This window comes from Lepidothrix coronata, unplaced genomic scaffold (assembly GCF_001604755.1).
Source record: "Lepidothrix coronata isolate B3197 unplaced genomic scaffold, Lepidothrix_coronata-1.0 Scaffold7, whole genome shotgun sequence".
NCBI lineage: Eukaryota > Metazoa > Chordata > Aves > Passeriformes > Pipridae > Lepidothrix > Lepidothrix coronata.
The window spans coordinates 1,645,440-1,667,628 of NW_016690187.1; the positions used below are offsets into that span (position 1 = coordinate 1,645,440).

General features: G+C 37.8%; 1 protein-coding gene across 4 annotated transcripts in view; it reads right to left on the reverse strand.

Moving 5' to 3' along the window:
• SF3B1 (splicing factor 3b subunit 1) overlaps nt 1-22,189 on the reverse strand; it is a 23,965-nt gene continuing 1,776 nt past the window's right edge. Inside the window, exons 2-25 of one of the 4 annotated variants that reach the window (XM_017837499.1) lie at nt 17,924-18,090; nt 15,899-16,000; nt 15,087-15,201; nt 13,161-13,240; nt 11,789-11,956; nt 11,397-11,631; nt 10,381-10,593; nt 9,871-9,992; nt 9,049-9,246; nt 8,856-8,957; nt 7,339-7,518; nt 6,826-6,912; nt 6,426-6,696; nt 6,010-6,155; nt 5,775-5,921; nt 5,492-5,617; nt 4,830-5,051; nt 4,391-4,573; nt 4,187-4,298; nt 3,980-4,100; nt 3,422-3,553; nt 2,303-2,575; nt 1,612-1,828; nt 1-632 (exon numbers count right to left, since the gene is read on the reverse strand). In XM_017837499.1, coding sequence (XP_017692988.1) covers nt 474-632; nt 1,612-1,828; nt 2,303-2,575; nt 3,422-3,553; nt 3,980-4,100; nt 4,187-4,298; nt 4,391-4,573; nt 4,830-5,051; nt 5,492-5,617; nt 5,775-5,921; nt 6,010-6,155; nt 6,426-6,696; nt 6,826-6,912; nt 7,339-7,518; nt 8,856-8,957; nt 9,049-9,246; nt 9,871-9,992; nt 10,381-10,593; nt 11,397-11,631; nt 11,789-11,956; nt 13,161-13,240; nt 15,087-15,201; nt 15,899-16,000; nt 17,924-18,090 — 3,878 coding nt within the window. In that variant the 3' untranslated portion in view covers nt 1-473. The other 3 variants (XM_017837508.1, XR_001878438.1, XR_001878437.1) reach the window with 3 other exon arrangements.

Here is a 22,189-nt window from a genome sequence, read left to right on the forward strand (position 1 = left end):
TACAGTTGGTACATTTTTCTTATTTATTCAAAAGCTAGTGGATGACAAAAAGGGTTAAAATGTTTTATACCACCTATTTATTACATGAACAAATACTTAATCCAAAGGGCCTCATTTTACAAGCCCCTCTGTCCAAAAACCACACACAAATTAGTTTTTATACACAAATGTTTATTTCTCAAATAAACTTCCCCTTTAAACACAAGGAATGAAATCTAAAACTTCAGAAAGATGGATCCAAAACGAAATCCCTCCAGTACATTGTAATCACTGTTTTGTTGGTCACTACTGGCTTTAACTGTTTAACATCAAAAAACAAGGACATATTTAAAAAAATCATGCTACTGGATACCTAGCTCTGCCTCTGACCAGCCCTACGCTGATCTCCAAATTTTAAAATTTTACATCGTCAAATCTGAAGCACTTAATTGAACAACAGCTGTGCATTAAACACAAACAACTGAACAAGAAGATTATAAGATGTAATCAAGTTCATAACGAATATAGGTGTTCTTTTCATCATTATAGATCCTTGGATAATGTGCTATCAGAGCATCCTGCGAGCCGATGTAGATCGAATTGTAGATCTTCCAATAAACGTCTCTGACTTTTCTGGCAGGGTGAAACAAACCCTAGAAAACAGAACGGAACAAAATTTATTAAAAGCTTAAAAGGTGCCAATATCTTTCATTGACTTTAATCAAGCGTTGCAAAAGAAGCACTTAATAAACTGGCAGAATGCAAAAGCTCCAGGAAAAGGACAGTTCTATATAATGGGACATTCAAGTAGTACTTGCAAAAACATACACTGCAAGAGACTTTTTTCACCTTCCTACTGATGTCAGAATCTTTATGCTAAGGTCCCCACTCTTAAATTCCTTATCTGCATGTAACTAATAAAATGCTGTCACACCTTCTCTACATTGATCTGCATTACATTAATCCTTGCTCCCCATCTGTCAGGCGAATTTAGGTTCTGCAGCCAACACAGCAACAACTGTTACATGCAGTGACACAGAAAAGGAGCCTTCAGATTTTACCAGCACATACCAGTCAGTTCATCTTCTGTAAATGTGTATCGATCTAACAGTATAAATTCTAATCAAAGTACTGTTTTCTAGGGCTTCACTCTTAAGAGTTTTAAATGTCTTACCGTTTTTCATGGCTAACAACAAATCGTACTGACTCAAAATTAAGCCAATATGTTAATTTGTTTATTTATCTCACTGGTTACTTGTTCTCTTAATCCCTTACATGACTCATTTATTCCCCGGTCATTAGTTCACGTACTCAAAATTTGTAAGATGCTTCCAATTTACAAACCTAAAGTGCCAGGCTATTTTAGTCAATTTATATTCTAGGTCATCTGCTAGTTCCACACAAGTTCTGCAACGTAATCAGCTATCTCACTATAACAAAATCTCTGCTTATTGCATGTTTCAGTTATTCACATCCTTAGTACAGAATGCCACGTTTAAAGAAAACTTTAAAGAGACAAAAAGCCACAGTATTTCTTTGCTGGAAATCATCTTCAGTTGTCAGGCAAGGACTTTCCAGGAGCTAAAAAAGTCAAGTGCTGTCTCTGCTATCCCAGCACACACAGGAACATACCTGTAAACAGTACTGCAACATTCTGCAGGGACCAATAGCAACTCTGAGGCCCTCCAGAGCCCCCATGACTGCCTGAATGACGTGAGGAGAGGTTTCAAACACGTTGGGCCACACATAATTTAACAAATGATTAAGAGAATCTTCACAGCCGAAGCCATAAACACCAAGAGACATGTGCTGCACCACAGCACTGGCTGTTTGTCTGTGCACAAGATCCCTGCAAAGAGAACAATGGTCTATTAACAAACTATACTTAGAAGCAACATGGTTGGACAAGCACAGCATTTCTTTTCAATAACACTTTTTAAAAGGCACTAATAACACCTTTATTCCCCACTTAACTCTGCAAGAGGCAGAGTATCAAAAATCAGTGAAGTGAAAAAAGATGGAGAATTTTCTGACAAATTAATCCACACTAATTCCACAGCAGAATCTCCAACAACATAAATTATCAAAAGCAGTTTTAATGTAAGAAATCTTGACTTAAGACACTTGTGTCATTTTAATTTTCAAAATATTAATAAAATTGGAGCATATAATGTGAATTATTTGCAAAAGACAGCTTGCAAATCATGCTGGTTACTTAAAACCCTAAGCAAACAAGGATAATATGTATATTTGCTACCGTTAAGAACCAGCTACATACTTATAATATGATTATGTCTAAGTACTATAGAGGAAGTGTACTCACCTGTCCATTAAAGCATCTTCAAGCAATGGCGTAACAGCATAAATGTAATCTTTTCCCATCTCTCCAATGTATTCAAACAGGAAAGAAAGAGATTTTAACACACCATTCTGGACATTCAGTTCTGGAACTCTGTATTCATTCATGAGTGCAGGCAGCACTGTGAAAGGTGAGCATGTTTCAGCCACAATAGCAATTGCTACTGTAGTACATACTCTGTTCTGCCTTTCCTGTACTTTCAGGTTATTTAGCAGTGTTGCCAGCACATCGTGAGGTCTGAAAGAGATAACATGGGCATCCATGTCAATAGATTCAGGGAGGATTTGGATCAAGTAGGTTGAGTTTCAAACTGCAAGTGGCAGAGAAGCATGGCTTAGCCCTTAAAAAATGTTTAGAGAACTGGGAAACAACATAAACCACTAAATTCAAACAGCTGAAGCAATTTATTTTCATAACCAACATATTTTTCTTTCTCTACTTAGATTTTTCTTTGCCTTCTGTTCTACTTTGTGTAAACCCTGGAGGGTAGCACAGCATCCCCACTATTACTCTGATCCCACAGGTGATTACAAACTTGTATAAAACTGTACACACTGACAGAGACAGGTTATGTCTGCAGAGGTAGTGTAGTTACAGCACTCCTTGGTTGCTTGCTGTATGTGCATTAAGTAATATGTCACTTAAAGTATATGCATAAAGATGGAAACTGTGCTTCATTCTACAATTTGCTGACTTGCAGTATCACCTTAGAGGCAAAAAATCCTTTGCAAATAGAAGTATTAATTTAGGAAGAAAAACAAAATAAGAAAGATTATTTAAAGAAGAGTTTATGAAATAATACAAAGAGGCTCTGAATGCATATCACAGTATCAAAAATTCATGGGACAAATAGCTTTTACTACCAAATTGTACTTGAACCTTGCTAGTCTACCCATTGTGTTCAGAAGTGCAGTATCCTATGATAATGAAGAATAGGTGGCTGTATTCCTCTACAAAATGAGTAAAATCAAGTCTGCACATCTAAAATGTAGAGAAGTTTGATTATTTCTCAGGAGAAAACTGTCAGTCATCACTACGTTTGGTAACTGTGTGTAGAAGTGGGTAAATGTTAAACCAACTTACCCAATAGCTTTTGCAATATAACCAAAGGTGTTCACTGTGGCTCTTCTGATAGCTTTCTTGTGAGCTTTTAGTAATTCAAGCAGTTCAAAGCAGATCCTCATCCATTCTCTTGCAGAAACATACTCTGCACCTCTGAAAGTGAATAAAGTGAGTTATCTCTTCAGTGATGTCAGAATTTTTTAAATAAAACCACACAAACTGCAGCACCTATTCATTTGCTGTCAACAGAGGGATACTGCTTAACCATTTCCTTAATTAGGTATCTGTTAATATTAGACTTTCCCCAGTCAAAGGTGTACTCAAAACTCATTATATTGTGTGCATTCTAAGTCTGCATAAGTGGACAACATAATTCTTATAAAGTGCTTTAAAAATAATATAATTACAATATGTTCAACAGACCACCTGCTAAATATCCCATCTCAAGCTCTACATAGAACTTCAGAGATATCAAGAGATATGAGAATATCCAGATGCCAAATCCAGTACTCAACTGGAGCTTTTGCTGCAATAATTGCCCACACAGAGGGTCAGGTATTTCCTCGTTACTTAACTTACCTGTCTGCAATGCGCCCAACGAGATCAATACAATTTTCCTGCACTTTCTCATGTCTGTTCTTCAAAATAGGTGTGAGACGTGGCAGCAGGTCTTTGATGGGTGGCGTCATCTTGTGCATACCTGTTGAATTCCAAGAGGCACATTTAGTTTTATAATGCCTGTTCATTTTTCTCTTGAACAGCCATGTAATGAACACAAAAACATACCTATAACGTTCACAATAGCCTTAAGTGCTCCGAGAATGCTGCCCAGTACTTCAGGATATTCTTCACCCAGGTACTCATACAAAACAACGCCCAAGTGTCCCATCAGTTTTTCCTGCAACCAAGTAAAAAGATTTAGAAGTTAATTCTCTCCCCTCTCATTACTATGACAAGCTAGAGCAAATTTGGTAGAAGTCCATACAATACCTCTTGACAAGTCTTCATGACCACTGCAGTACGAGAGATGAGGTCAGCAGCCTGCTGCCTGACTTTAGCTGATTTGTTGTTCAAACGCCACAAAACTGTACCACAGATCTGTGGCAAGTAGGGTTTAACTCTTTTGCCAAGAGCATTAACCACTGTGCCAAAACCATTCAGCATCACAGAATCCTGAGTGTAAAAACAAAGGAAAATCAGACCGACAGCAACACTACATTTGAACTAAAGTTGACACCATCTAAAACTGCCATTAAAATGCTAACACTCCAGAGATTGCTTCTGGATTTCATTGATTACAGCAGTGACATCTAAAAAGTGATTCTAAAAAAAAAAAAAAATCTACCTTAGAAGCATACATTTCTGTATTGCTAACAGTGAAATGGCTTACAACTGAAGTAAACCACACACTGAACACCCTTGGCCATACCTCTGTTGTCTGTTCCTGAAAGGCGTACAAGATACCATCAATAAGTTGTTCTTCCAGTTTATGATCGATGTCTGCTGCCCCCAGATTTCCCATTATCTTCTCAATTGTTTCCATGACCATTTTTCTGTACTGCTCAGCCTCATCTTTCAGATCATCCACAATCCTAGAAATAATTTCTGCTGCTCCCACTTTGTTTGCCAGTTCCACAGTTGTATCAACCAACTGAAATACACAAATGTTAGGTAAGCAAGCATTGTTAAAAATCTACTCTCTCCATCTTGAAAATAATTTCTCTTGCCTGAAGAGAAACAGCATCATGAATGTTAAGTCCACTACAAACAACTGTTTTTACCTTTAGAAATCATTCAATGTTTTTAACACAAATGGAGCAACCTACCCCATTGTACAACTGAGGTAGACTCATATATACAGATGTAAAATGTCTTGATAAACTCCTAAGAGCCTGAGAGCCTTCTTAGCTACACAACTTCCAAATCACTAGTACAAACAAAAATCAGTTTCAGGACACAGACAAAATTAAGCATCTAGCCTGAATGAACATTCTAATATGATTTTTATTCTACTGTAAATAATTTTCCAACTAAAAACAAACAAACAAACAAACAAAAAAAAAAAAACCAAACCACAACACACTAAAATACCTGTCTGTAATTCCTTCTGTCCAATGCCATTCTGTGCTGCCAGAAGTGTTTGAAAAAAGGTGGCAAGATTTCTGTTTTAATGTAGTTTGCTTCAACACCATCTGTACCACAACACTGCTTTACCACCTGGCAGGAAACAAAAATCCAACAATTTTAATTCTGTAGGGTGTGGGTTTTAGGCTGGAGGTTTTTTATTTGGTTGGTTTGGGGGTTTTTGTTTATTTTTAAGAAAAGGAAATACGCACATAATCAATATCAATGCTAAACAATCATTCTGACATACCTTCAACACAATTTTTTTCATCTCTTCATCAGGAGACTGGAACTCTCTGATAAGGATTAGCATGACTTCTCTGGTATAATAGTTTGCATACTCGGCATCCATGAGTGGAATCAGGTAACCAATAGCCTTCAAAAAGGCAGCCAAACCCTATTTAAAGGCAGAAATACGTCTCTAATTAGTTACAGAGGGTACACATCCATTTCAGTTCAAACTACAGAAAGTGTTTTAGATATACCTTTCCTCTGTGTTGACGAATACCCTTCCACAAAGGCTTCAGAACAGAATCAAATGACTCAATACCGTAGGGTGTAGCTGCCTCAGCCAGAGCAGCAATGGCCAAAGCACTGATGGTGCGAACTTTCTGCTGCTCATCCACCAGCCCTGCAAAAGAGGAGTGTTTAGTAGCACTTCTTGTGCTTGTCGTGTCTTAAGTTCAAAACAGCAAAACCAGAGGGGCAGTGTAAAAGGGATTTATTTATTTTCAGGAATACTGAACCACTATTCCTCTTTCAGAGTCAGCTGAAATGCTTCTCAGTGTCAGAAGAAAAACAAAACCAGCACCTTATTGTAACTGTGCCTTACTGAGGGTATGAAAAAATTTCCAGATGTGAAGTGAGTACAAAAAATTTGGCCTGGAAAAGCAGAACTTACCATGTTCAATAATTTCAACCAAGCTCCTGAGATGAGGCAAGATAGCACAACCCATAAGAATAGCAATCTGCTGCACAATCTTGATGCCAGTGTGCCTAGCCTGCCAGGATTTTTTGCTTTTACAGACAGCTTTCAAGAAGGGTAACAGAGAAGGAATGCCCAGAGCAGAGGCAACGACAGCAAAGGCCCGAGCTGTTGTATTTCGGACATATTCATCCATGTTATCAATATCAGGTCGCATTGTGGAGATCATTGTTGCCAAACCAGCAGCCTGAAGGAAAAAACAGGAAACATGCCAACTGGATTTATGAACAGCACAGTTAATTCTTCTGCCACACCTATAAACATGCAGCTATATATGTAAGCTAACTCAGTGCTCTGATGAAGGATGGAATTTTACCTTAGCCAAGTTTGAAATAATTTCTCTGCCTTCCACTCTAGCATAGTAGTCTTCATCAATCAGCAGTGGTTCAATGACGACAAGGATCTAAAAAAATGAACAAATTAATATTGCCCTTCGTTAAAACTTTTAATAGTATTTCTGGTCCTACTAGAGTCCATGAAACAAAGATGATTCTATGGATCCAAGCTTAAAATTTTATTATGATCAGAAAAAGAATAAATCTATGTTGTTTTTACAGCTTTTTGTCTCTAAAGGACCTGGTCCAGTGATACTACCTAGATCAGGTAAGATTCCCTTCCCACCTCCAATATGATACATGATATATATATATTTACATCATGCCATAATACTAAAAAGCCCACACTTCAATCACACTATAAAAACTTAAAGTTTGGCTTAAGAAATATGAAAGCCAATTATGTTAAAAAAAACATGGTATCATCCTCTTCCAACACGCACACAAAGTGCAGAAAAGGTAAATCAGAGATGAAATACTAAACTGCAGCAGACCTTGTGTACATATGGTCGGACCAAGTCATCCAGTTTGTAAAGAATTCTGTCGATGACTTTGACAAGTAAGTGACGCTCCTGATCTTCAAGTGTTGGTGACATCAGCAGAGGCAGAATCTGATTGAACAGCGGCCCTGCTCCAAATTCCCGAGCTTTATCAGTGATTTGTCGCAACGCAGCCTAAACAAAACCAAAAAGCCCACTGGTTAAAACTAAGGAAACAACAGTGAACAATTACAAAACAGATACTAACCAAGTTAAAATATAACTGACTGTAACCACAGGCTTCAAAATACTTACCCCTATTAGGGCAAAACTCTACTTCAAACGAATTTATGCTGATCTGTTTAAACACAAATGTGTGATGATAAACACTGTGTGGTTAGCTCCTAGGTGTTCAATTTTAAAGAAAAGCATGCTTCTGGTCTAATATTGTCTCCATCTAAAAATCAGCTTCACAGCACTTACTTGCACCTAGGCAGCTTGGTGCTTTTGTAAATTCAGAGCAAACCCGTGCAGAAAAGACTGCTACTGTGTTACCTAATGTTTAAGGCCAAAACTTAACTAAGAGCTACACTGCTAATTTAAGTGCAGGAAGTAAAATCCAGAAAATTACAAAGCCCTGTCAGCAAAAAGAACTATAGATCTAATCTCTTAAAATAGTAAAATAAAATTATTCAAGCCATAAAACATTTAGTGACTGAAATTACTGCAGAAAGAGCAGCAATACTAAACTACATTGAATGACAAACAAAAAGCTACAGAGATACAGAAGAGGAAGAAAGCACTAAACAGATGTGCTGTTTTGGCTGGGACAGAGTTAATTCTCCTCACAGTTGCTGAGGATGAGGCTCACAGGATGAGGCTGTGGTTTGGATTTGTGCTGCAAACAGTGCTGATAACACAGGATGTTTAATTATTGCTGAGCAGGGCTTACACACAGTCAAGGACTTTTCTGTTCCTCATCCCACTCCACCAGCGAGGCGGCCGAGGGGCACAGGATACTGGGAGAGGACACAGCCAGGACAGCTGACCTCAACTGACCACAGGGATATTCCACACCATATGGCATCATGCTCAGCGTATAAACCAGGGAGAAAGCTGGCCAAGGACCACTGCTCAGGGACTGACTGGGCATCAGCTGGTGATAAACAACTGTTTTCCAGTTGCATCACTTGTTTTCTTGGGGTTTATTTCTGTCTTTTTTTTGTTATTTTCCTTTATTAATATTATTATTGTTGTTGTTATTATTATTATTATTAAATTGTTCTCATCTCAACCCACAAGCCTTCTCACTATTACTCTTCTGATTCTCTCCTCCATCCCATGGGGTGTGAGGTGGGGGGAGGCAAGCAGCTGTGTGGGGCTTAGTTGCCAGTTGGTGTTAAACCACAATAGATATCAAAGTTTAGAAGATTATCTTAGAGAGAATCCCATGGACAACTGAAGCTAAACCTAAAAACAAATGCCAATTTTTGAAAAACAATTACATAAATGCACCTGACAATTCATCTTACCTTTCGCATGGGAGGTGTGCCATTCTTTATTTTCAGAAGTAATTTCATTATTTTTCTCTCCTTCTGTTCCTCAGGACTCAGAGTTGATTCATCAACATCAACCTACAAATAAATCCAGACAAATAAAAGGGCATTGTTACATATTCAAAAGAAAACAGGAAAGCTACATCAGCATGAGTGAAACCTCATTTACCAGCAGTTTATCAAAGTACTGGATATCATCCGGCTTTAGGAATGGCAGATTTCCAGATGGCTGGTCATTAACGCTCTTCATAGTCCGGTCTTCTGTCTGCATGTGGAATCCAGTCATCCCTCCCAAAGGTGTTGGAGTTGCTGTAAGTTTCCGAGCTGGAGTGCGAATGGGAACGTAACCAGCCGGTGGCGGAAGAACCTACAGGAGAAAGAACAAAATTGAATTTAATGCAACCGACATAAAAAGAGGAAGGCATCAAATACAAAATATGGCTCGAGTTCTAGCTTTCATTTTATTTGTTTAGGGATTTGTAGAAGTGTTATTGCCTACATCAGATCCCATGTTCACACCAATACAAATTCACTGTGACAGTTTTTATTTGCGCTATCCTGTATTGACAATATTCCAGAAGAAAGCTCATTTCCACTGTTGAGAGTTTGGATAATAAAATGTGAAGTCTCCAAGTATTAAAGAAGCACTTCGAATTCTGCATCAACAGAGTAACTTGCTTCTTACTCTCCTCTATGTTTTCTACACCTGGACTTAATATTTTTATCAGTCCATTCAGAGCTCATTTCTGGCCCTGACAGGCATTCCCAACACAGACAAGCGGCACAACCACCCGCCTTTCAGATCACCTTTAGATCTTCCCTGATTTACAATAAAATCAGCAACCAAATCAAACAAGCATCTACTATCAATAATCAATAGTTAATATGAAACGTTCTACTTGTGGGGAGGGGAAAAAAAAAAAAAAAATCAGCAATCCCTGGCAAGAAAAAACCCCATTATGGTCTGCTGTATTTAATCCAGATGAATTACCTTATATCCTTCTGGAAACATAGCATCCAATTCCTCATCTGAAAGTGGTCTGTTTCTCTCATCAATTTCCCTTTCCCAACGCCAAGCCTGCAGCTGTTCAGGAGTCATGCTCATGATATGACCTGTATTCAAATTTTAAAAAAAAAAAAAAGGTATTTTTTTAAAAAAATCTTCTGTATGCAGAAGGAGATTACTTGTTAATTTAGCTTTTAAGTGCTCTCGTGTTTCCATAGCACCTGAAATCTGCAGTAAGATATCAGACTTTCAGAGAGCCTTTTATCAATTTTTAACCAACTAAACTGAGCAGCAACAGATATGTAACTTAAGTCTCAATTCCCCTCCAGAACCGAGTTGCTGTGGACATTGAAAAGAGTAAACTGAGCACATACTGAATGCTTTCATACAGGCAAGAGAGCATGTTAGCCAGCAGTCTATTTCAAGATACAGTAGAAAGGTAGATCCTCATACCCACAAAACAAAGTGAAGCCATAGCCAAGGGACTGAGCTTACCTGGTGTAGGTGTTGCCATGTTCATAGCTGGTGTCCCAATGGGTGTTTTGCCAGGTGTCAGAACAGGAGTGCTGCCACCCATCTGGCTCGCAGGCGTTTCATCCCATCGGGATTTTCTTTTACTTGCTCCTGGGGTTGGTGTCTCACCAATGGAGTCACCCCCTCTGTCTGTACGAGGTGTCTCAGCCCATCCACTGCCATGGCCCGGGGTATCTAAGGAAAAACAAAACAATTTTTGCAGAAAGCTGAACAGTACATATTCCAACTATAGGATCAATATCCAGACTCATTTTCAGTGTCTTGTCCTCATTTCTATACAAATTAAAAAATATCAAATAAACAAAGAGTACACAAAAAAGTAAAGACTACTTTGGTGAATACTGAAAAAAATACAACCATTACACTAAAAACATGCAACAGAGAATTTCCTTTTATGAAAAAAATGTGTCATCTTCTTGCTGACTCTTAGCATAAAAAGATAATATTCTAAAAAAACCAGAATTAATCAGGTATTGTAGAAACTGAACAAATTACTCCATGTACTCCCTCGATAAAAGCATTAGGCAACAATTTTCCACTGTTCTGACACAAGAGCCAAATTCAAGTAAGGCAGGTGAGAAAATGCTTCCAAAACTTGTTTTAATGAAAACCTCTTCAAAAGAATTAAACCATTCAGAACCAACACACACAAATGTATTATGCAAAGCAATTCAACGTGAGGTCCCTTACTATGTCCTCTACACATGAAAATCCCACCCTCCAGCAGTCAGTAGATACACCACCAAACTTTGATTCAATTTTTGAGCTGAGATACTTTCACAGGTGTGAGTGAAGCTCACGGGCAGAACTCAACGCTACCAACTCCGACAAGAACAACATCCCACTTCAACCACTAGATGTCAGAGCACAATTACTTCTTGCCTGACTTCTGAACCCATTGTTAACTTAAAGTGAAAAAATCCAGTACAATTAACCATTCAAAACTTATTATGCACGTTCCCGTTTGCCATCAATACCTCTTTCTGTTTTTGGCGTTTCATCCCATCGATTTTTACGCGCACTGGAAGTGGCACCTCCATGGCCTGGTGTTGCATGACCAGGTGTGTCCCGGCCAGGTGTTGCTGCTCCTGCTGGTGTATGACTGGGAGTTGGATCCCATATTTTCGAGCCTGGGGTGGCACCAGGAGTTTCACTACCCTTTGCACGGCCTGGAGTCTCATCCCATCGCAGAGATGGTGTATGTCCAGGAGTCTACACAAGACAAGACCAGCAGTATCAGTATCACTCACACTATACAGTAAAAGGCTGCTAGTTGCTCTTTTTAAATAGAGTAAGAAACTTCTGACATTCAAGAGGATTAGCATTAATAACGTCTTTTTAGATAGCTGATGAGCACTAGGATTATTACCTCTGCTTGATCCCAACTGGACAATTTTTTAGGTGTAGCACCAGGAGTCTGATCAGCTGTCTGATCCCAACGCCGTTTGCGTTTTGAAGGTGGCTGAGATGCAGCTCCATTGACGACTTTAAGCTCTCCAGCTTTAGCTTTTTCAGCTAGTTGTTGCCTAATTTCCCTCTATTCAAAAGCACAAAAATACAAACATAAGAAACATATTTCTCAAGAAGGTCTCTTCAGATTATACCTTTAAGAGTTTTTTCACCTCTACCATATCTTTTTACGCTGTTTTTTGAGGTTTTGCTCAAATAACATGCAATTAGCTACTGCTTTCATTTCAAGGTCACTTTTTTTTCAAATTATTCTGTATTGACAGAGCAGGTATGTGTTTAGAGGGGCTGAACTGATTGATTTGATTTTTCTATAAAAGTCATTCTTACAGCAAATGCAAGCGCATGGAGAATTCTGAAAGCTATCAGTTTTTGTCACCCATATGTATGCCTTAAAATCATTACCCATCTGTTTCAAACAACTTCTACCTCAGTAAATTAAAGGTGGATGACTTAGAAAATATGTTCATGCGAGCTATATCCCGTGACATAAAGCCCTGGGATTCCTCTCTAAAATTCTGTGATGATACTGGTGAAACAGCACACTAACCCAGACTGTTCTGCACTTATCAATGGATCCATAAGCAGTAAGACTGTCAAAACTACAAACTAAATCCTAAATTAGGGTAAGACAAGTATAAATCAATGTCAGAAGTCACTGGAACTACAAGGTCTTGCTCCAATTAACAAGATGGCACTGTAGGTTTTACACAAGAAATCTGATTTATTACCAATATCTTTTTACAAACCAAAATGAATTTTTAAGAGTCATGAGTAAAGCATCTACTTTGCCTTTTTTTTTCCTTTTCTTTTTTCTCAATATTTCAAATCAAATGTCAACCTTATATCATATCTTAGTACTGCAATATCTGTTGTAAGTACTTTAACAAAAGCCTTTTAAAACCTCCCTGGATTCTCTTTACACAGAGCTCACAAAACCAAACATCTGACACTGAATACTTCTCAGTCACTGTTAAGAATTTGTCTCTCATCCTCTGTAAGAAAATAAACAACAAACCCCAAGTGCTATAAAAAAATCCAGATGAAAATAGTTTCAGTATATTTCTCTCTGCATTACTTAGTTATTATGTAGAACGGATGTTTTCCAAAACTTTCATCTTTAAATTCTATTGACTTTCAATATGTGAAGAACAGGATTTTCCAAGGAAAAGGACTTTAAAGTCAACAGAATTTATCTTCCCACTCTCTTAACATGCTTTCGAAGGCTGTAAATTGAAACTCAGTTCAAGTGGAAAACCCTCCCCCAAACACACCTCTTCTTTTGTTAAATGCTGTTCACGCATAACATCCATGTATGTTCTGGCATTCATTTTAGGATCTGGAGTCTTCCCTCCTGTGGAAGAGAACAGCAACAGGAATGGAGCACAATGAGTACAGGATAAGCAGAAACTATTGACTTCTACTGTCCTGCTCTAGTATTATATTATTCCATGATCATTTAATTTTACTTTTTGATCGAAAATTTTAAAAATTACATGTATCTTACGTTTATTCAGTTTGCTGATCAATTTAACCTGTTTGAACACAAACATAACTACTGCAGTTTCAAACAAATATTTTAAAGCCGATAAAAATGATAAAATGACAACACAGTTAAGAGTCTTCAGAAGTGATGGGTTCCTGGGTTGCTAATCCGGAATACGTACACTTTCGTGCCTTTGTCTCCATCAGCAGTTCTGACTTCAAGCAGCAGAATAGAAGCCTAGAAAATTATCTCTTTACCATTAGTAACACTTTGGAAAGATATTTATAATCAAAACATTACCTTGTGTAAGCTGTTAAATCCTACTTGTTATCTGACTATAAATAACTACTGCATACCTAAGTAATGTTTAAACTGTTTTATCATAAAGACCCATTTATAAGTTTGACAAATCTGGACATGTCTCACAGACCTTCTAGTGTCATATTGTAACAGGGCTTCATTAAAAAATAAAAATAAAACAAAACAAAAAACCCCACAAAACCATTTGATGACACTTTCCCCCTCTTCTTTTCTCAAGGTACAATTGTGATTGGGAGCTGAATGCAATACAGTACATACACCACCACAACAATACTCACAGGAAATGGGGTTTGTACACCATATGTTGTTTTATGCTGTGTATCTTGCATTAATTAAATTTTTAAATACTTTAAAAGAAGCCCAACTTTATAGAAATGAGACTTGTCAAGAAAAACACTTTTCTTAAAGAAAAATGTGTGGATTTGCTATACAAGTGGTATAGCATTATACTTTAGGGAAAAAAATACACTTCTTAAACATTTCTACGCTGAAGATCACTGCCCAATTGGCTGTGTCTTTCTGACACTAGCTTTGATAGGACTTTCCTTTGGAATACTTTTTCACCATAATCTACACAGGATGTGTTGAACTGCACCCTTAAGAATGCAGACAGGACTGGCATATAGCAGTACTGCTGTAGGAAAGAAATTAAGGACAGTTAGTATGGGCCTGTGAATTCTGACAATACATGTTTATATCAATTACAATTAAGCAAGTAAAATAATTAATATCCCTATTAATTCATGCAGGCTGAAATTCTCAATTGTAAAACCTGCAAAATAGCTACTAATTTTAAGCCAACAGGCATCTTATTGCCACATGTGAAACTCACTCACCTGAAGAAAATTTCTGTCAGACCCACTAACACCCCTTTTCCTGACTTGCATTCTAAAATTATCAGAACAGACTTGAACTATTAGTAGTATCAAAGTCTTATATATGCTCTTGTTTCTTTTAGCTATACCACCTAAGGTTTACATAGGATGGTAAGAATAAGGTGCTCTATTTGAGAACTAGCATTTCAAAAGCAGTAACCCTGTAAATCTATGACTTGGAATGAAAACTTTCAAGGTACTGAATGAATCTGAGCACTCAATACACAAGTTGTTCAAAGTACAACGCACAACCCAAAACAAAAGAAAAGAGAAACCTTTAACCCTTTGTGTTTCTATGGCAATGGCTCATTGACAATTTTCTTGTCCTTCTACCTGGAAAGAAAACTCGTATTATAAAGATGAAGTATATGGCATCTAGATTTTCAACCAAATCTCTATGAAAAGGGGATGTTTAAAAACAAAACTAAGTTTATAAGCATGCCAACAGAAATCAAAGGGCTAAAGACAATTAAAGACAAAAATTCCATACAGGGTATAGAAAAGTCAAAATAAATTACCATCTGCAAAAGGATCAAGACGCTCAGGGGAAATTATCATCATCCGCCTGTGCTTTTTGTACTCATCTTCCCGATCTGCAATCTTTTGAGGACGGTGTTCTGCAAAAGGATCATACTAAAAACAACAAAAAAAAAGCCTGTTAGTCACATATGCGTGAGGAGCAATATGAAATCTGTCTGGTACTGCATTCATTTTCAGGTATTCCTAAAAAGGCGTAGATTATTTTTCATCTCAACTTTCCATAATGTCAAAAGGTTACGTTAACATAAATTTTACTTCCGTAACCAGAATTTCACTTTTTTTAACACAGCCTCTTATAAAAGCACTTCTGATAAAAATCTTCTATATTAAGAGTTTATTCCCATGTTACAAAAGCATTTTGTGCTGTCAACCTTTCCCTTTCTTTCTGTAGTGTGACTTAATGCCACTTCAAACGTTTTTGAATTTCACAGAAAAATACTCCAGGAATATAAATTACGTGATTACATTTTCTTCAAAAAAACAGATGTATAAAGGCCATTAAGATTTCTAGTTATTTTGATTTCTGAAGTATGTGACTTTCAATAAAAAAAAAACCTCAACAGTTTAGTTCATATGCCCATATGGGCTTTACATGCACAAGTGCCAATTTTTATCACCCTGTGAAATTCCAAGCTGAAGCAGTAACAAGCTTACAGCAAAATTAAGAAACCATAGCCCTTTACATACATCTTGCATTTCCAAAAGAAAAGGTGTGCTATGGATAAATTTTAACACTTCTTTCCCCTAACACCTAAGCCAGCATTTTATTGTGCCCTCAGTTAAGACGTACCTGTTCAGTAGACTGTGGTATGTCATTAAGCAATGCCACTGGAGCGTGGTACCCTGGCTTCTTCTGCCCAAGCAAACTGGTGGAAGGGTAGTCATCATCATCCTGGCAGTAAAAAGACATGAAAAATTTGTCATGCTGATATTATATTTAGGTAAACTAACATCAAATGAACACACCGTGGCCATAGAAAAGATGGAAATGGACACATTTATTCCTAATTTTAGCAAGTTTTCTCATATAGCTTTTATTATTACATCCATCCAAGGTGTCTTGTTCTCTACAAGGCTCAAGTTTTCTGAAATATGCTACCTTTTATCAAGTATGCTTGTGTTTATCTACACTAGTTAGACAAAACATCTCTATTTCATATTACCACTTCTGATACAGCTCCTTAGTTGGCATATGAAAACTGGTGCACTGATAATCAAGCTATTTCTGTTAGAAGTCAGCTATATGGAACAAAGCTTGAGTAAACAACCCTATAAAAAAGCTTCAGAAACAGTGAAAAATTCAGAGATATATTCATGTTAGTTTATTATACTTACTCAATCGTAATGGCAATAAGGGGCACTGACTTTTGTTATCTATTTCTTCATATTAGTAGTCAGTTTCTATGCCATAACTTACAGCAACCCAAAAGGAAAACTGCTCTTAAAACTAGGAGACTTTTCAGTGAGTTCTAGACTAATAGAAATTTTTAATTAAGGAATCCTTAAAAGTTTATGGATGACACTAAAAAAAAAAAAACCAATGACGTATCAACTAGTACTAAACTGAACATAACAATCTTCTTTACTCTTAAAAATATAATTCACTTGGTATAATATGTAGTTACCTATGTATTTACGACTAGAACTGCAGTTTCTGACTGCTCCTGCAACTGAAAACGTGGTCAAATGTTTAAATTAGAAATTAACATCAAGTAATCTTACAAGCAGGATACATAAGGAGAATATAATGCAGTGACAAAGCCAATGCTCAAAACTGCTCTCAAATTTGAAATTAAGTAGAAATAGAAATCTTAGAATAGTCACTAAAGTTTGGTGGACAAAGATTTATAAAAATTTTTTTACTGTCACTTTTAATCTTGGCAGCAACAACAGAACAAAGTTAATTAACTCCAGGCAAGGCTGACACTGATTAAGTACCAGGCCACAACTTTTTGCCTTTTGCTTGGGCCTACAAGGCTCTCAAAGTGCAATTCATGAAGTACAAGCCAGGCTTAAAACTGCAGCTTTCCCAAGAAGGACTCAGAGGTGCAGGTGGATGAGAGGCTGGACGTGACCTGGCCACGTGCTCTGGCAGCCCAGAAAGCCAACCCTGTCCTGGGCTGCATCCAAAGCAGCGTGGCCAGCAGGTGAGGGAGGGGATTCTGCCCCTCTGCTCTCCCCTAGTGAGATCCCACCTGGAGTGCTGCACCCAGCTTTGGGGTGCTCAGCACAGGAAGGACATGGGCCTGATGGAGCAGGTCTAGAGGAGGTCACCAAGTTGATTAGAGGGATGGAGACCTCTCCTATGAGGAAAAGCTGAGTTGGGTTTGTTCAGCTGAGAGAAGACCTAACTGTGACCTTGCAGTGTCTGAAGGGATGTAGGCATGTAGTGACAGGACAAGGAGGAATGGCTGCTAACTGAAAGAGAGCTGGTTTAGACTGGATATTAGGAAAAAAAAAAACCAACTTCACTGGGAGGGTGGTCAGGCCCTGGAACAGGTTGCCCAGAGAAGCTGTGGATGTTCCATCCCTGGCAGTGTTCAAAGTCAAGTTGGATGGGGCTCTGAGCAACCTGGTCTGGTGAAAGGTGTCCCTGCCCATGGCAGGGGGGTTGGAACTAGACGATCTTTGAAGTCCCTTCCAACACAAACTATTCTATGATTATGAGCTTCCCAGATAAGACATATTTGGTCCAATATGGCTTTAAAGACAACAAATGTTTTACTACAAACAACTGCTATTAAAAATTACTCAAAATTGATCTACAAATACTTAGATTGCATGCCCTAAACAACAAATACATAAAATCACTTACATCTTCCAATTCAGTTGCTGCAATAGAAGTGACGTATCCAGCAAACCTGCTGTCACTGCCACCATAAATTTCTTGATCATAATATCCTGTGGAATCAAGGCCTACTCCTTGTGCTTCATCAAGAGCAGGCTTTTTTCCTTGAATTTCTCGAATTTGTGCTTCGATATCTAGGGTAAAGACACAAAAAAAACCCCCCACCAGTCTTATTACACATATGTAATATTCATGTTACCATGTACAGCAAACTGAGTTTTTTGCCCAATCTCAAAGATTATCACAAAAGAAACAAACATACATGACACATAAAACTGTAATGCTTTAAATAATAAAGAAATAAATACCATAAACTATATTCTATTTATAAGCAGCTTTTCCTGAAGCTGTAATATTATCCTGCACAGACTACTTTAACTGTATGGCCTAAAGCAAACTAATCAAACTATCTCATCTTCCAGAGATAGGAGAGAAGGTAATTTACACCACAGCAATATTTCTCAACACTACACTAAGAAAACACTTCTGCAACAAATGTAATAATCTCATTAAAAAAAGCCTTCCACAATGTTATCACCAATTTCGCTAATTTAAACAAATCTGTTCAAAAGAGCTACTGCAAGAGTTCTAAAAGCTGAAATTTAATAAAACAACACTGTATTGTGTTTTCTAACACTGCAAAGCTGTATTGTCTTTGAATAAATAAATTTAAAAAAAAACAACTAATATGCCACCGGGTACCAATTTAACAAAAAAAATCCCCAAATTTACGACCAGTTCCTTTTCACTTTGGCAGATCAGATGTTATTTACTCATCATTATTCCTGCCTGCACCACCATCTTTTAAGAGTCTACTATTCTTCTGGGTAACAAAACACCCTTCAAACAGGACAAATGGGAGCTTTGCCATTCTTTTACTGTATCAAGATCAAACTCTGATCAACTTTGGTGGACATCTTTGATCGTAGAAATTTGGTGCTTTCAGAAAGAACACTAACTTGTCAATCCACAAAACAAGGAACCAAATTAAACCATGCCTTCCTCTATCTGTTGTAACACAGTGAGAAAATAAACTGCAGTAATCCAACTGTCTTCAACAAATATAACTGTGATGCAGGTATACTAAGGCACAACTAACTCCATAAAATTACTACTGTTTCCCTATGAATTTTGAGTCAACAGATATGTATAGGCAATTATCCATATAATGTAAACTTCAGCAAATCAATTACTTTCATGGCCAAAAAAATACCCAAGAGTTGCATTTCATGTCTGCAGAAATACAAAGGATCATGCTTGAGAGGAAGGTCTTGAAAGACCCTTAAAACCAATGATTGACCCTCTCCCACACAAAGGGTACTGCCTGCTACATTAACTTAAGAGAAATTTGCCAATTTACAAAAGAAGCTACAGGAAATTATGTTCATAAATAATCTTAAATCTTGACTATTCACTAGTTGTTTACTACTGTTGTTCATTTCTCTTTTTCAGGATGAAAAAATTTCATAAGGTTTTCCCACCAAGTCAGCTTGCAAAAGACACTATACCACAAGATCTCCTAAGAAATTTGACAAAAAATAAAATTAAAATACTGTTTTTCTAAAGGTAAGATTATTGCTAATGCAAATTATTGGATCAGAATTGCTTGGTTTAAAAGTTCAAACTGTTCAAACCGTAAACTTAAAGTTTTTACTTAAAGTCAGGGCTGGATCCTTTTCTTATCTATTCTTATCAGGTTGCCAAGAACCAAAAAAAAAGCAAGCAAACAAACAAACTTTTTTGTTTGGCTTACGCACCACTGTAAGCCAAATTGTGCCTCCTGTACAAAGGCATGTTTTCTAGAGAGGCAACTGAACACACAGTTTAACCTAAGAAATCTCTGCCATATAGCTGAGCGAGAACAGCGGGACTAAGTGTTCACACACAGCCTGCAGGAGCTGGCAGTGAAGCAGTGTTCAGTAAACCTGACAGCAAATCAGCAATTCCTGCAGCGGTAAAACCAGCAGAAATATGCTTCTAAACTCACCAAGAGTCCCACTGACAGAATATATACCACAGAGGCCGATTAAAATCTTGCTCCAGCCACTTAAAGGCTTCCATCGACCTTTTGCAGATATCTAGAGCAGAATAACTTGGACAGCCACCTCTGTGTTACAGAAACTCAGCTCATGAGAAGCTGAAACGTGACAAAAGCCTTATTTTCCAGCTGTGAGCACCTGCTGGTTCCTGCCTGCAGGTACATCCAGCTCCCAGTAAAATCCTGCACAGCACAAGGGATTCCACTGAGCCCAGAACTTGAGGCACGTTGCTCCCCAATATGTTACTTCCCAGAAAAGCAGCAGAAAGAAACTACTACCAAATCAGGGATCTCTCTCTTGCCCTCAGGGGTCTCTGCTCGCCTCTGGAGGCACATGTATCCTGCTCACCCATATCATCTTAAGGTATTCCACTTTGATGAAGTCATCCTATGGCATGTTTATTGAGCCAGTGCAACTCAAATACTCTCCTCACAGATTTTTTAGTTCTTTCTGCTTCTTCCAGAGAGCAGATCAAGTTCCTTATTCCTTCTGCAGCCTGGTGCAATGCAGCTCTGGAGTGAAAGGGAATACCCAAAGCTTCCTTCTCTCCCAAGGACAACACTACTGGCACTGAGTGATTTTAGAGTAGAATAACACTGTTTCTCATTTCTAAAGAGCAGTGACTAGAACAACACTCTGCCTCCTTTAGTAGCACAGAAAGTCCTGACTGAACATCCATAGCTGTAACCAACTTCAACACACAAAAAAAAGCCTACAGATCTTGCCTACAATGCAGGATCATCCTGCCTTTCCATCACCTGTTCACTGAATCAACCTGAACACATAACTCAGCCAAATACAAGCCCCTGCCCTGCAGGATGGGCCAGAGATTTGCTTGTGCATGGCCTCCCCCCACGACTACCCTCAATAGAGTCTATTCAAACAATCCTAGGATTTCTGCAGCAATAGCATTAATGCAAAAATATCTTCCTATTAACAGTTCTTACCAACACTTAGCATACTAAAGCCTTGTTCTCTTATTTTTGAGCAGCTAAGTTTACTGAAAAGGGTACAGGTCTCATTTATTGTTGGCCTTCTCCTTTAAATTTACAGGGATTACATCTGTTAACAGACTACGGAGCATTCTCATTTCCTCACAGCAAATCCTGCTGGGTTATCTACACCTAAGAAAGTCTGCATAGGACAGGGTCAACAAACTCCACCTGTGGCCACCATAACTTTCACCTAATGCCACACAGTTCCTGGGTGCCAGTTTAAATGGAGCACTCTAAGAGAACACCCACCTGACATGCACAAAAACCTCTGAACCAGGAGGTCTGCAGCAACAGGCAGCCTGGCGGCCCCTTTGGAAAGCATCACGTATTTAACTGGAAAAAGCTATTTTGTCCTTCAAGATGTGTTTACCTTCCTTGAGCTAAGTGGCAACGTCCTGAAAAAGCTCACACCCTATTTAACAAAGCACTTTAACAGAAATCAAATTAAGGAAGAGTAATCACAAAGCTTAAAAACACATTGTGCAAAGCAAAGTACTCATTTGATGATTTAGTTAAACCAGGACATTAACAGAAACTTCAGTCATAGACAGAAAAACAGTATAGGGAGTGGGAGTTAAGAGGGAAAAAAGAAGAGGGGGATAATATCCTACTGCTCATACCTTTTCTGTATTTTACTCAAATATAGTTTGGTATTTTAAAAGAAATAACTTTAACATGCACAGCTGTTTGAAACATAGTATAAATGCTGAATATTATGAAAGTCAACACATTTGAATTGGAAGTCAGTGAACATCCAGCTCAGACAGGTCATGAGAGCCTTCCTCAAAATATGTATTCCATTACCACACATGTAATTCTACTTGCAACATTGAAAAAAGAAAGCAGAACCAGACCCTATACTCTGTAAAGTAGTACTTTACAGAGTAAACAGTTTCTACGTTTTCATGCCTTATCACAGTTTTGCACATTTAGCTTGCCCTATGCAATTTATTTCTAGCTACTTTAGCACTCTTATACACGTTAGATCTCTCTATTATGTTTGGTGATCTCTTTGTTCTTTTCTGAGCAAGAAAAAAAATTAAATTAAAAACTAATTCCAGCAGAATTCAAAGCTCAATCATTTTTGAGGCTTTATAAGCTGCCATTTAAAACTTTACTTTTCAGCCTAAAACACAGAGTTCCCCCTTAAACTACGTAGCTGACACAATTTCCAACTGTTTTGATACATCTTTCCAGTT